General features: G+C 47.6%; 1 protein-coding gene across 9 annotated transcripts in view; it reads left to right on the plus strand.

Annotated features, from left to right (window-relative positions):
• The window catches only part of RB1CC1 (RB1 inducible coiled-coil 1), a 666,167-nt gene that overhangs the window by 260,769 nt on the left and 389,799 nt on the right, over positions 1-15,599 (plus strand). For all 9 annotated transcript variants that reach the window (XM_085605628.1, XM_085605635.1, XM_085605627.1 and 6 more), the window contains one exon: positions 13,363-13,424. In XM_085605628.1, the coding sequence (XP_085461754.1) occupies positions 13,363-13,424 (62 nt within the window). The remainder of the gene's footprint in view (positions 1-13,362; positions 13,425-15,599) is intronic.

A 15,599-nucleotide genomic window follows, 5' to 3' on the forward strand; every position in this document is an offset into this window, starting at 1 on the left:
CGATGATCGGCGTCGAGGAGCAGGGAACCTCCGCCGTTGTCAACCAGGCGACGATCGGCGTCGAGGAGCAGAGAGCCTCCGCCGTCGCCAACCCAGCGGCGTTCGGCGTCGAGGAGCAGGGACCCTCCGCCGTCGACATCTCGACGTCGATCGGCGTCGAGGAGCATGGACCCTCCGCCGTCGTCAACCAGGCGACGACCGGCGTCGAGGAGTGTCACCCCTCCGTCGTCGAGGGCACCATCCCCTCCGTCGTCGAGGCTCCATCTGCGTTCGACGTCGAGACAACAGGATCCTCCGCCGGCGTCCTCCAAGCGGCGTTCGGCGTCGAGGTTGGCATCCGTGTCGACGTCGAGAGTGGCAGCATCTCCGCCGGCGTCCCCGCGGCGTTCGGCGTCGAGGGAGAGAGGGCCTCCGTCGTCGGCTTCACATCGCCGTTCGACGTCGAGGCGGCATGCTTCGCCCACTGAACATGGCCGCCGGTCCACATCGAGGCGTCGTTCGACGTCGAGAGAGTCCCGGCGAGAAAGGAGACGACACCACGGATCGACGTCAAGACCGCGCTCGACGTCGAGACAGGCCTCGGACAGGTCGGTGGTCCTGGTGACAGAGTCGACGTCTCGCCATTCCTCCTCCCACTCAGGGGCCTCTCCACGACCGGCAAATCCACGAGAACCTGCAGTTCAACCCCGTAGGTCTTCTCCTCAGACTCAGACAATTAATCTGTCGCCCAGATGGCTGCTGCCAGCACATCATTGGCAGGACTCAGGGCCTACAAGGAGGATGCGGGAATACATCAGTCCAGTGCATGATTCTCCGCTGCAACGGCTGGTGGCGGCTGTGGACAGAGCTAGTCCCCCCAGGCCAGCGCGTCAGAGATCGCCGGACGACAGGCGACGCAGATCGCGCTCCCCCAGACGGAAGGAGCGTTCACCTGGGTCACGGGCTCGTGATCATCGCCGGAAGAGGAGAAGGACTCCATCATCGTCCTCTTCCTCGTCCTCCAGGTCATCCATCAAGGACTATTCACCCACGCTCTCGGGCAGCCCAGTGTCCAGGGTCTCCCCCATAGACGACATAAACACCTACCAGGAGGTGTTGCAGCGGGGAGCACAGAAGCTGGGGATTGAGATGTCAGTCCCCCAAGTCACCACGTCGGTGATTTTTGAAACACTTCACCAAAAGTCTGCCTCTCGTCCGCTGCTGCCTTTGGTCCCAGGAATCATGGAACCAGTCATGGACACCTTTCTCACCCCGGCGACTGTCAATGCCGTTCCGGCTCGTATCCTGAAAAAATACAAGCCAGCTACCTCTGACCCCGTCTTTGTGAAGACAGACCCGCCTGCGGACTCTGTCATAGTGGCAGCTGCAAGAAAGGGTCAGACGGCGTCGGCCTCCTCTTCCGTCCCTCCAGATAAGGAGAGCAGAACCCAGGACTCATGGGGACGCAGGGCCTGCTCTTCTGCGGCGGCGGCCCTCAAAATCTCCAGCGCGGCGGCGCTTCTGGGCAGGTACGACAGGGCTCTCTGGGACTCGATGGAGCGTTTCAAGTCCAAGCTCCCCAAGGAGGACCAAAAGGACTTTGAGGAGATTGTTACTGAAGGGGCTCTGGTGGCTAATCAGTCGATTAGCACAGCGGCGGATGGTGCGCTAATCTCAGCCCACTCTTACACACACGGCGTCTGCGCCAGGAGGTCGTCCTGGTTGCGACTGACAGGGCTCAAGCCAGACGCACAGCAAAGGATTTTAAACCTCCCGTTCTCTGGCAACTCCCTTTTCGGCACTCACACGGATGAGGAGATGGGGCGCATGAAAACTGAGCTGGACACCCTCAAAGCCGTGGGCTTGGAGAAGAAAAAGGAATTCAAGCGCCGTTTTCGACCCACCCAACGCAAGGGGCCTCAACAGAGGGTTCAAACCCCTAGGTGGTCTCAGAGCAAGCCCCAAGGGAAAACCCAGTTTCGAGGCGGAAAGTCTGGCAGGGGCAGAGGTGGACACCAGCAACAGTCCTCCACTACCACAAGAGGAGGAAAGTCATGAGCTGTGGCTTCCTCTACGGCCGTTGCCCACTCCAGTGGGAGGAAGTGCGTCACAACATCTAGCAGAGTGGGACAGCATCACAAAAGATCACTAGGTGCTGAATATACTGCGTCATGGATATGCGCTACGTTTTCGAGCGCGTCCCAGAGACATCCCGCCAAAGAGGTCCCGTCCTCACCACCTGAAGCTGCTCGAGCAGGAGGTGAGGGCCCTTCTGCAAAAACAAGCCATAGAAAGGGTTCCTCCTTCGCAGGTCGGAAAAGGAGTGTACTCCCGGTACTTCCTGGTGCCCAAGAAAGATCAAGAGCACAAGTTTCGGCCGATTCTGGACCTTCGTCTCCTAAACAAAGTCATCGTCAAGGAGAAGTTCCGTATGTTGGCGCTTCACCAAATATGTCCACATCTACAAGTCGGAGATTGGATGTGTTCGGTGGACCTCCAAGATGCGTACTTTCACATTGCAATAGCGAAACATCACCGCAGGTACCTGCGGTTTGTGGTTGGAAGCAAGCACTACCAGTACAAAGTCCTCCCATTCGGACTCAAGTCGGCTCCGCGAGTCTTCACCAAATGTATGGCAGTGGTGGCGGCCTGCCTACACAAGCAGGGTCTCTTCGTCTACCCGTACCTAGACGACTGGTTGCTGAAGGCTCCATCCCAGCAGCAGGTGAAGAAAGACTTCCAAATCTGTCTGAGACAGTTGCACGCTCTCGGCCTTCACGTCAACATGGCAAAGTCCGTGCAGCAGCCCACTCAGTCCATCCACTACCTTGGCTCCGTTCTGGACACAAGCGTGGGAAGAGCGTATCCTTCGGAGGAGAGACTATCTTCAATGAAGAGGAAATGCAGGCTTATGCAGCAGATGCGGAGGCCGTCAGCTCGGCAGGTAGCATCTCTGCTGGGTTCCATGGCGTCCTGCATTTTTCTAATTCCCCACGCCAGACTGCGAATGAGACCTTTGCAGCAGGCTCTGGAGGACCAATGGGATCAGTCCACAGGCCGTTGGGGAGATCGAATCTCTCTCTCCCAGGTAGCGAAATCTTCCCTAGCATGGTGGACTCGTCAGGACAATCTGTTGGTGGGAGTCCCGTTTCACCAGCCACTTCCGGTGCAATCGGTGGTGACAGACGCATCGCTACAAGGATGGGGGGCCCACATGGGGTGCCTCCAAATACAAGGTCAGTGGTCTGCAAAAGAACAGGGCTACCACATAAATATGCTAGAGCTTCGAGCAGTCCACCTTGCTCTAAAGGCGTTCCTCCCAGCAATCGAGACCGACTCAGTCCTGGTGCAGACCGACAACACCACGACCATGTTTTACCTGAACAAACAGGGCGGGACTCGGTCACGCCCCCTCTCCCTGGAAGCGCAGGCGATCTGGCACTGGCTGCTCGCCCGGAACCTCTCGGTGGTGGCAGTACACCTTCCAGGGGAGTTGAATATCAAGGCAGACGCACTCAGCAGGCACTTCAAAGATCAGCCCGACTGGGTGCTGCACGATGACGTGGTGGCGGACCTGTTCCGTTGGTGGGGTCGTCCAGACATCGATCTGTTTGCAGACGACGAAAATTCAAAATGCCACGCCTTCGCGTCCAGATTCCACCGTCCAGGGACCAGGGGGAATGCTCTTTTGATGGACTGGTCAGGGACATTTGCCTACGCCTTTCCGCCCCTGCCTCCGATTCCGAAGGTGGTATCCAAGCTGCTCAGATCCGACATGAAGATGATCCTCATAGCTCCGGACTGGCCGCGCCAGTGGTGGTACCTGGACCTTTATCTCTCAGTTCGACCTCACAGGCGGCTGCCTTGCAGGCCGGACTTACTGTCCAAGATGGGCGGGAGGATTCTGCATCCCAACCTTCCCTCACTGAACTTAACAGCATGGCTCCTGAGGTCCTGCAATACGGACATTTAGGTCTACCGCCTGACTGCATGCATATTCTCAAGGAAGCGAAGCGACCCTCCACAAGAGCGTCTTATGCGTTTAAGTGGAAGAGGCTCTTCATTTGGTGTAGGGAGAATCACCATGATCCTACAAAGGGGCAGGAGGACGTCATCCTTCCGTACCTCCTTCACTTAGCTAGATCAGGCTTGAAGTATGCATCCATCAGGGTCCATTTGTCTGCCATTACAGCTTACAGGAGGTCTCCAAGTCAACCTTCTTTTTTCCAGATGCAGGTGTCAAGGACTTCTTGCAGGGGTTGAAAAAAGTTTACCCCCCTGTTCGAAACCCTTCGCCTCCGTGGGAGTTGAACTTAGTGTTATCCAAGTTGATGGGCCCACCTTTTGAGCCGATCCACAAATCTTCTTTACAGCATCTGTCATGGAATGTCGCTTTTCTGGTAGCCATTACATCGGCACGCAGAGTAAGCGAAATCCAGGCTCTGTGTACTAAAGAACCGTACACAGTTTTTCACCAGCACAAAGTGGTCTTAAGGGCACATCCATCCTTTCTCCCTAAGGTAGTGTCTGATTTTCATATTAATCAGTCCATTTCTCTGCCATCCTTCTTCCCGAATCCAGCGACCCCGGCTGAGCGGTCGCTCCACTCCTTAGACCTCAAGAGGGTACTTAAATTCTATCTGGCCAGTACCAGAAGCATTAGGAAGACGGATCAGCTGTTTGTCAACTATGGCGCCATGAGAACAGGCTTCCCAGCGGCTAAACGATCCATTTCCAGATGGATTGTTTCCTGCATTACCCTAGCCTACCAGCTGGCGAAAAGGCCCTTACCTTTGGCCCCTAAGGCTCATTCTACTAGGGGGAAAGCGGCCACAGTAGCTTTCTTGCATGACGTTCCAATGGCAGAGATCTGCAAGGCGGCCACTTGGAAATCGGTCCACACCTTTACCAGGCACTACTGCCTCGAATCCGATTCCAGGGCGGATGCCCAAGTAGGCCAAGCCTCCTTGAGGAACCTGTTTGGGTAGCTGAGCTATCTGAGCATACTGTTCCTTCTCTGTTTTTCTTTCCTTTGCCCGCAGGGGGATGAGGTGAGGCTCGCTATTCTATTCTAATGCTTATGACTATTGATGAGGATCCCCTGGAAGAGAAGGATTAGTTACTTACCTGTAATCCTAGCTCTCTTCCAGGGGTATCCTCATCAAAGTCATAAGCAAGCCTCCCGCCTCCCCGGGCAAAGGTGTGTTAGTTTTCAGAGGTTATTATTTTTCTTTGTGCCATGACTTTTCAGTCTCCGCAAAGAACAACTGACCTAACTGCCACCCCTGAGGCATGATGGGAAGGTGGGGGTCAGGTGTGCCTTAAAGGCACGGTGTCAGTTTTTTGCTATGCAGCTATGAGTTAGCTTTTCAGTCTTTTTAGACTGGGTATTTGCAATGCAGCCTGGGAGCTTCCTATGCTTTCAGTGTTTTCTAAGAATTTCTGCTGTTTTCTAAGCATTAAAACAGTTTCCAAACAAGTTATAATGTTGTTTCTCATGTTTATAATGCTATTTTCTTATGTGTAGTGGAAATTACTTACAGCATGGTTCAGCTCTAGGGTTTAGGGGCTGCAATTGCTTGTGTATACATATAGGTATATATGTATGGATATATATATGTGGGGCACATATAATATACTGTTTCCGGGATCCCGCACATGGGCGGGAATATTCTAATGCTTATGACTTTGATGAGGATACCCCTGGAAGAGAACTAGGATTACAGGTAAGTAACTAATCCTTTCACAGTGTGTGAGAGGAAACTATCATAAAATGACAAGTGGACGAGGAGACACTTATCCCCTGCGCAGTGTACTACACACTTGAGGACTGCTTAATTTCAAAAGCGCCAAGCGAGACTTGTTCAGTTGGGGACAGGCTCACTGAGGTAATAGAGAGAGTGTGTCCCTTTACAACTTTCTCACCGATGCGGCCCTCAATTGATTGGAGGAGGGTCCGGAGACTGACAAAATAATAATGAATAATAAAAGAATACATGAAATTATTGGATGTAGTGTGTTGGAAATACTGCAATGGTTTACTCAGGAGGACAGAGCGCTCCTCACCTCAGCCGCCATATAATTTGTAAATGCCTGGATTTCATTAGTCCATCCTATGGTAGCGGTGGTTCTGGCTGTCCACTAAACTCACCCGCTGATCCGAAATCAAACTAGATAATTCCCATACATGGCTCCTCAGGTTGTGGTGGTGCTGGCAGTCATATGCTATCAATTTATTTCTCAAGTTCATCATAAGACTGCCGAATTCTTGATGGGTGAGTGCTCCGCGCGTGAGGATTGTCTCATGTAGTATAGCCACAACCAGCAGTCTCCCTGGGCAAGGGAAAAGGAAAACGGGCACTCACATGTACTCTGACTTCAATTCAATGGTTTATTCAGCAAGAAGTGTTTCGTCTGGTATGCCTTTTTCAATCGCTGATACACAATAAACACATTGCGAAACCATTATTTTAAAGCTTCTTGGAATGTTTCTATTGGTGGATTAACTGGGGCATTAGGAAAAGACTTCACAGTCCTGGTACAATACCATATTGTGGCCTCCCTCTTGAGTGTAACATTTGATGCATTGTTGATCCTGATTGACTTCAAAAATTGAGTTTGCAATCCCACAATTGAAAATTCAAACCATGATGGGTAAATCATGAAGTCAGCCAGAATACAATATTTACAAACCTACCCAACTTGCTCAATCCTTCACTCTTTTTCACACCAATCAAACTCATATGTGCCGCCTCAGTCTCAAGGAACAGTTCGTTATTGGCTGTATATCGGGTGAAAGTGCACAATCCCACTCAGCCATATCACCCTACACTGGACAGAGCCCACTCTCCTCAGCCGCCATCGTATTTGTAAATGCCTGGATTTTATTTGTCCATCCTCCTTTCATGGTGATTCTGGCAGTCCGCCGACTCGCCTGCTGATCCGAAATAGAACTAGATGATTCCCATGTGCGGTGCCTCAGGTTTCGGTGGTTCTGGTAATCATCCCCTATCAATTCATTTCTCAAGTCCATCATAAGACTACCAAACTCTTGATGGGTGGGTGTTCATTTATATTTTATTTAAAAATATATCTCCTATATAGTCTAAGACATTTACTAAATCTATAGTGATTATAAATATCACTCACTAACCTCTTTAAAAAGGAAAAAAATAGAAATTGCAGGACATTGCTAGCATTCAGGCTGCACAGGTAAAGCACTGCAATTGTCAGTGTTCCATCATGCCTGAGAGGTGACAATTAGTTCAGTTCTTTTTTCTGGCTCCTCGGACTTAGCTCGGTCTTTTTGTTTGCTTCTTGTACTAAAACCTGGTTTAATCGACCTCACACATAGAGGCATTTCAACTATTTTCTGACAGGAATCTTTTATTTTTTCTTATCAGAATGCCTCCAATTTTAATGAAGTGCCCAGCTTGTGTCGGGTGCAGAGTGCTGAGGCCCTAGTGTTATTAAATGGGGTAAAGGGTGCGTCCGGTTGGTGCCTGCTCAGGAGCAGGCCACACGGTTGTGGGAGCAAAGCTTCTGGTGTTAGGCTCAGGGCAAAGGGACATCTGAGTTGGCACCCAAAGTACACCCACAGCGGCACTAGGGCGGCTGGGTGCAGGGTGCTGTTTTGACGCCTGGTGCCCTGTTGTCATCAATGGGGATTCTCCGGTTGCCACAAAGACTCCAGGCTCGGGGACAAAGATCTTCTGGAGTTGACCGCCGGTTGGAGAGGTAAGTTGGGATGCTGGGACTCTGTCAGTTGGGTCACCTAAGGCCATGGGACTTTGGGTGCAGGGTTGTCTTTAGGCATCAGGTTTTCTTCCCAGCTCTGGTCACGGTCGGTGGAATCCTCCAGAAAGAGTCTGCAGGCTTCACTTGGAGATTCGAGGCAGGTCAGGGATCATCAGATCTCAGGTCAGGATCACTGCGGAGACCTCCTCGTGGGGTTGGATCACTCGAACTCAGGCCGTGGGCATTGAGTGCAGAGTGGTGCAGACTCGGGCTTGAGACTGGGAGGTGAGCAAAGCTAGTGCTCACGGGATACAAAGTCTTTGGTTTATAAGGCTGGGCAGATCCTCGGGGTTCTTGAGGTTGCTGGCTGCAGGACACACCGGGATTTTGCTGGACCAGATTCGAGGTGGGGACAGGCCGGTAGGGCTGGGGCCTGAGTCAGTGGGCATCCTCCTCTTCTTAGTTTCAGCACAGCTTCTTCGGTCCTTCTTCTTGTTGATTCTTGTCTGAGGAGGCAAGGTTCGGGGTTGCCCCCAAATACTAGATTTAGTTGTGTTACAGCTAAGTAAAGGTTGGGACCAATGGGTCCCTTCTTTGGGTTGGTACACCCCCTATTATGCCACCTTCCAGTGGGAGGGGGGCATATGTCCCTTTCTGGTTGGCTGGGTCCCCCTATCTGCAAGATGGCGGGGACTGAGAGTTGTGCTTCACCTCGCCTTCCCCACCGGAGAGTTGGGGTTGGCAAAGGTGGGCACACCTCCCTTCCTAACTCTGTTTTCCCTCAGATTATCCCACCCAAAGTGGGGGCAGAACCGGTGGGAGCCAGTTGCTGGAAGCAGCAAAGGGCTGGGGCAGCTCACAAAGGCGGCGAGCCTTTGAATGTTCCCCTTCGTGGACCCTGCTCATCCTGGGGAAGGAGGCTTAGCACCTCGTCCCAGGATGTTCATTGTTTCAGACTCCGAGAGCAGCAGGGTTTCGACCCAGGGGTCCAGAAACATGTCTGGTGGTGGCAGCTGGCGAGCGGCTACTCAGCCAGGACACTACAGTTAGGTTGTTTTTCAGGGGGCATCTCTAAGATGCCCTCTGAGTGCATTTTTCATTAAATCCCACACTGGCATAAGTATGGGTTTCATGTGCTGAAAAGTTTGATATCAAACTTCCCAGTTTTCAGTAAGGCCATTATGGTGCTGTGGATTTCGTAATGGCAAGCTCCCAGCACAATATATCTTAATGGCATTACTGCACTTACAATGTCTAAGAATTGGCTTAGACGCTGTAGGGCTCATCATCCTATACCCTCACCACTGGTATAGTGCACCCAGCTAGAGGGGTGGCTGACCTATGCCAGGGCAGTGGGTTGTAGGCATGGCACACAGGAATGTCTGCCCTGTCGACTCTTCACTTTGTTCTGCACCAAAACACGCAACCTGCATTGGCAGTGTGTGTTTCTAAAGCCACAGTGTCTCTAAGGGTGGCACAATAAGTGCTGTGGCCCTTAGAGCCCTTCCCTGGCCACAATGCCCTTGGTACCTGATGTACCATTTACAAGGGACTGGCATGTGGCCAAATAGTTCAAATTGGGTTTTGTCTCAATGCAGTTTTAGGGAAAGAACATAGGCCCTGGGTACCTGTTTGGCAGGAACCCAGTTCACACTCAGTCAAAGTACATCAGCAGTTTGGCAAAAAGTGGGGGCAACCATGCAAAAAGAGGGCACTTTCTTACAACCAACCCTGATTGAGACACAGTAGTGAAACACTCACAAGTAGATACCTTAAGTATACAAATAGAAGAAAGAAGATTGGACTGTCAACAAAGAAGTACTATAAAGCAACTTCAAAAAATGGAGCTGTCCGCAAATCAGTTTACAGAGGCAATCAATAAGAAATTACCAACCGTTGTCCCAAGATATTACCAACCGTTGTCCCGTGGAAAAGCCCCATTTGATCGATTGGTCAAGGAAAATGTTCTATAAATTTCCTCCCAACAGTGATGATCAAGCTTCGAAATTTCCCAGCAAGAATGATTCTTGTAGCCTCGGAATGGCCATGGGAGTGGTAGTTCAAAGATAATTTTCACCTATCCGAAATAACCACTCATGAAGCTGCCATACTGACAAGACCTTCTCTACAAGCTTGGAGGCCGGATCCTACATCCCAACCTACCATCGTTGATCTTGGTGGTTTGGCTACTGAATTTCTGAAGTATGAACATTTAGATCTCCAGTAAATCTATATAGACATTTTGAAGGAGGCGAAATTGCCTTTCTCTAGAGAATGTTATGCGTTTAATTGGAAGAGATTCTGCATCTGGTGTATGCAGAATGACTATAATCTGATGAGATTCCTAGAGGAGGTGGTTATTCCATGTCTTTCACATCTGGAATGATCTTCCCTTTACTTTACAACTATAAAAGTACACCTTGCAGCTATTACTGATTATAGGTAATCTCCTCCTTCCCAAACCTCTTCCTTTTTTAAAATACCAGAAGTACTGATATTTTGGAGTGTTAAGAAGGTTTCCCTCCCATTTGGGCCCCCTTCACCACCAAAGGAATAAAACATTGTTCTTTCAAACTTTATGGGTCTTCTGTTTGAACGTATACACACGCTGACTGCAGCAATTGTAGTGGGAAACACCTTACAGCTATTACCACTGTGCCCAGAGCCATTGAAATCCAGGCCTTCTGTTCACATGAGCCTTGAACAGTTTTTCATAAGATCATTTGCTTGACAACCTTCTTCCTGAGCCTTTCCACTCAAGTGGAAAGGACTCTTCACTCTCTAGAATGTCAAAAGGGCACTGGGATTCCACTTAGACAAACCAAAAGAGATCATACAGACTATCTATTTTGTAAATTTTGGCTCACTAAGAATTGTTCTTTCCATTTCAACAGCCTATTTGTAGACAGATAGTTTCTTGCATTACGTTCTGCTTTAAATTAACCTCTCCCTAGTAAGCCTAAAACACATTTACCAAGGGCCAAAGCATCTACAATGACACAATTAAGAAATGATAGAAGTGATAAATATTTGTTGCATGGCGATCAGTACATAACTTTATCAGGCACTGCTGTTTGGATTCATCTTGCACCTGGGCTCCTGCCTGCTAGCTCCCAGCTCCTGCTTTCTAGCTGCCATCTCCTGTTGCCAGTTTCTCACTGCTTCACTTGCTCTTGGCAGCGCATTGCTGCCTAGTTTAACTGCCACTGCCCGGTTTCACGCTCTCATGTTCCCGCCTCTGCTGAAACCCCAGCCACCCCAGGACCCACTTAATGCACTTTCACAGCAGGTGCACGCTGCTGGTGTGCCAAAGACACACCAAAGGCAAGCCTATCTGCACCTGTATGTCGCCCAGTGCCGGGAACCCTCGCTCCCCACATCATCTGACACGAGACCGCCATCACAGCTGCTACAGACATCGGAGCCAACGAACGCAGTCTCTACTCAACCGCCATCCTCCAAAACATCAAAACCACACACCAGCCTCCACACTGCTACTGCATATATCCCTGTGACCACAGTAGGACCTTTCACCTACGCCCACTGCACTGCGACACCTTACGTACCGACACAGCTGCCACCAAACAACTGACACTCTACTCCACCACCACACCATCTATCTGCCTTGCTTCTTAACATCCAGTCACTTGGGAAACACTCCACAGAAATCTGGGGCCTTCTGATCAGTAACGCTCCTGACCGAAACCAGGTTAAAATTAGCATCCAACCTTTATATTGCCGATGCCGTCCTGCTCACCTACAAAATCATACACCAAGACTGTACCTACAAACCATGTGGAGGACTCTCGATCATCCACAAAATCACTATCAACTGCAGCACCTCCACGGACTCGGACACCAATCTCATGGAACACTTGCACTTCAAAATAGAAACAGACTTCAAACCTACCTTGAAGGGAACCCTTGCATACCATTCACCGGTCCCACCGAGTGGAGTTCTGCAACCACATTGCTCTCCTCATTATCAGATCAAGCTACAACATCCTCCTCTGAGACTTCAGCTTCCACCTGGAAGACAACACAGACCCTAACTCCACGACTGTCCTCTAAATCCTCAGCAAGCTTGGATCAAGCATGTCCATGGACCTATCCACACAGCCGGCCATATACTCTTTACCCAATCTTCTCCTCTAGCAACATCAGCATCCCCACCCACAGCACACCGCTTACATGGACAGTCTACGCCATCGTCCACTTTTGTATGCCCTCACACCGAGTCACCCACCCCAAAAAATATCACAACGCTGGGGTAGAGTATCCGAAGAAGAATGGACCAAGACTCTACTGAAGCATCCCGCCAGCCACCACATTGCGCACCCTGCTCCCACAACCTTCCATATGGTCATCGAGTTGGTTGCCTAGTATGCTAGGGTCATCGCCTTCTCCGAGCCACAAAGTGAAAAACCGTGGAGTCTGGTTTGACTACACACTTTCTTTCTCTGACCAGATTTCCACCCTCACAGGTACCTGCTATGGGATTCTAAAAATGCTGAAAAAAATTCTGGAGCTAATCCTGCAAGCTGCAAAAAAAGACAGTGGTCCAGGCTCTGGTGACTTCCAGAGTAGACTATTGTAACTTTATGTATCTGGGGGCACCGAAGAGGAGCATATATATGCTCCAATAGGTGCAAAAAGCAGCAGCTCGGATAATGTTAAAAATCCCCAGATTTTCTCCAACTGGTAATGCCCTGGAGTCTCTCCACTGGCTTGCCATTGAGGATAGGATCTACTTTAAAGCCTTCTACTATGTCCACAGAATATTGCGGGGCAAGGGCCCGAAATATCTTCGCCCCATGATACAATCCTACCTCACTACACGCTGTCTGAGATCGGCAGGAACTGGCTTGGTCTGCATTCCAAAATTCAACAGAAAACGCTTTGTACTAATCTGCTTCAGATACCTGGCAGCCAAGCGGTGGAAATCTTTACCTCTGCACCTAAGACTGGAGTCTTTAGAATCTAGCTTTAGGAAACAGCTTAAAACTTGGCTGTTTAGGGAAAAACTTCTTCCTTAGTTTTTCACCGCTTACTCTCCCTATAAGTATGTCTTCAGCCTCGATTGGAATTAAGCGCAGGGACACTCCGTAATGGAGTAACCAATGTGCTTTATAAGCTGCTATAACATAACATTTAATTGATTAACCTCTCACCCTTGAACATTCAAGACCCAATTAACAGTACTTTACGTCCAATTATCACTATAATTGTCCCCAAGGAACCTGAACATCTTTAGTCAATGACTGATGCGCAGCAGAATATGACCAAGTAGCCACGGACATACCCAGGAACAGAGAAAAAGGTCTGCCCTTGGTACAGTTGGGGCTTCATTGTTTCCATATTTAAGAATTTTAAAATGTTAGTTCTGCTTTGCAAAGCTGCTTCCATCTCACTAGGTATCCAAAGTCTATGGAGGTAGGACAGTACTATCCTCTGAGACTTCAGGAGCTGTATGCATCACATGCTAGGCCTGCCAGCTCATACAGCTGTCTGCTATTCGACACAAATCAGACAGAAGTGTCGCTTCTAAGTAACAAATGCAGTACAAATAGTACTGACTGATGATTAGTGATTCTGTGCTTAATGTTAACATGTTTTCCACTAAATACTCTGTTTTCTTTAACACAGGAAAATCTTTTTTAAGAAATCGTCTGTTCAGGGGTCTTGACTCTTGGCCTTCATCCTTTTGTGTAAGTATATGCTTTGCTAATTGTTATGATGACTACTGAGATTTTACTATACATTAGTCATAGTAAATCAAGCATAGAAAAAACTAATAGTTTACGTATTTGCATTTAGTCATTAAAGCCACAGTTTTTCTGTTTCAAAATGTTTCAAAGAACAGATGTTGCTTTTACTCAGTAATTCTCAGTTCATCAACCATGGAATGATGAAACACTGAGTTGTGCTAGCCAGGATACAAATTCCTGATCTGTAGATTACACCAGATTTCAGTAGCAAGCACTTAAAGTGCTAAGTCATTTCCGCGGCTTAGTAGATCCAATATATTCATTAGCCATGTTGTACTTTAATACATTCAATGAAAAGAATGACTCACTGGATTGAAAATGTTTGTTTAACAATTGTAACCTTGGACATTTTTAATTGGATCACAATTTGAAGAAGATTGACTTGACTGAACATTTTGATGCCTGGCTAGGAACAAGGGTTTCTTGCACACTGTTGATACACAACTATGGCTACATATTCTTTTTTTTTTTTTTTTAAATTTTTATTTTTATTGAAGTACTTTAGTTACAATAAGGATTACTGGTCAAACATATACAGTATCAAATACCATAAAAAACAGCTTCAACATAAAGGATTCTCACATAATAAAGTTAAACATCATCCACTAAATAACCATCAGTCCGAATCAAAAAAAGAACCCCAAATTTGATCAAATTTTCTCCCACCTCCCACCCGCAGAGCATAAATTTGTTCACTCTTTCTTACTCTCCTCATTTTCTGTATCCACTCTAATTTACTTGGAATCTATTTTGTCCGCCAGTTTTGCAGTAGTAAAGATCTTGCAACTACCGTTACTATATACAATAGTTTAGTCAATTGGGCGGATATTTTAAGATCTGAATCAAAACCATATAGTATCAGTTTTTCATTAAAAGGGAGCGTAATTTTGAAATTAATCTGGCAGAACACAAAAATATCGTCCCAAAATTCCCTTATATTGGTACAGTGAGCCATTACGTGAGACCAGTTGGCGGAAATGTGCTGAGTACATCTGAAACAGTTTGAAGGATAGTTTGAATACATTTTGGAAATGGCAGCAGGAGTACGATATAATAGCCATTTCCCCAAAAATAACATTCTTCGCCAATTAGCTCCCCGAAGTATATTAAAATTAAAATGGTTAATGGTCTTCCAAGTATTCATAGATAATACATGGTTTTCTTGTTCCTTCCATTTTTTAATTACTTTTTGACTTAAATCCGTTTCCCTACTATATGCTAAGCAACGTTTCCATTCCCCTGGTCTCTTTATACACTCATTTATCAAGAGATCTTTAACCAATTGCGTTGGTTGATTAAGCTGTTCAATATCAAGTTGGCCCAAAAATTTAAAAATAGTATTATATGACAAAACCAACAAAAAATTTGTCTGAACAAGACTTGCCATCTCTCTAGGAGTTATCCAGCCTCCATTTTTTTTAAAAATCAGCTACTTTACTAAATCCTACTCTGGCCCAATTGTCCACTATATCCGATCTACCTTTAATACCCATCAGTGGAAAAATACTGGACAGTGGAGTTGTTGCATTAACTAGTGGGAGTGAATATCTATTAAACATAACAGTACGTTTTTTAAGAAACCATAAGAGAATCTTATAGCGAACTAATTTGGGGGATTTAAAAATCTGCGGGGGAGGGGGTAGCTCATTTTCAAAACAAATTAGATCGAAGAAACAATTAATAAACAAATTTTGACCTAGAGTTTGATTCCTAAATCTCGACAGATACTGTATAAAATAGGCATTATAATAATCTCTAATATTTGGCAGAGAAAGTCCTCCTTGATCTAAATCAGCATAGAGAGTATTGATTGCTATACGAGGAGGCTTCTTTGCCCATACGAATGCAGAGAACATAGATTCAATCTTGGAAAAATACGTTCCTGATAAAAAACAAGGAATAGTAGAAAACAAAAAATTAAATAATGGAAGAATGGACATTTTTATCAGGGCAACCCGACCCAGGATTGATAGTGGCAGGGAGTTCCAGCGTGTAAACATTAAGCGGATTTTAGAGAGAAGGGGATCGAAGTTAAGCATATATAAGTCCGTAACTGACTGTGAGAAATAGACCCCGATATATCTTTTGGGTTTAGTATTAATGCAACACTTTAGA

The sequence above is a fragment of the Triturus cristatus genome, chromosome 5_1 (genome assembly GCF_964204655.1).
Source record: "Triturus cristatus chromosome 5_1, aTriCri1.1, whole genome shotgun sequence".
Lineage (NCBI taxonomy): Eukaryota > Metazoa > Chordata > Amphibia > Caudata > Salamandridae > Triturus > Triturus cristatus.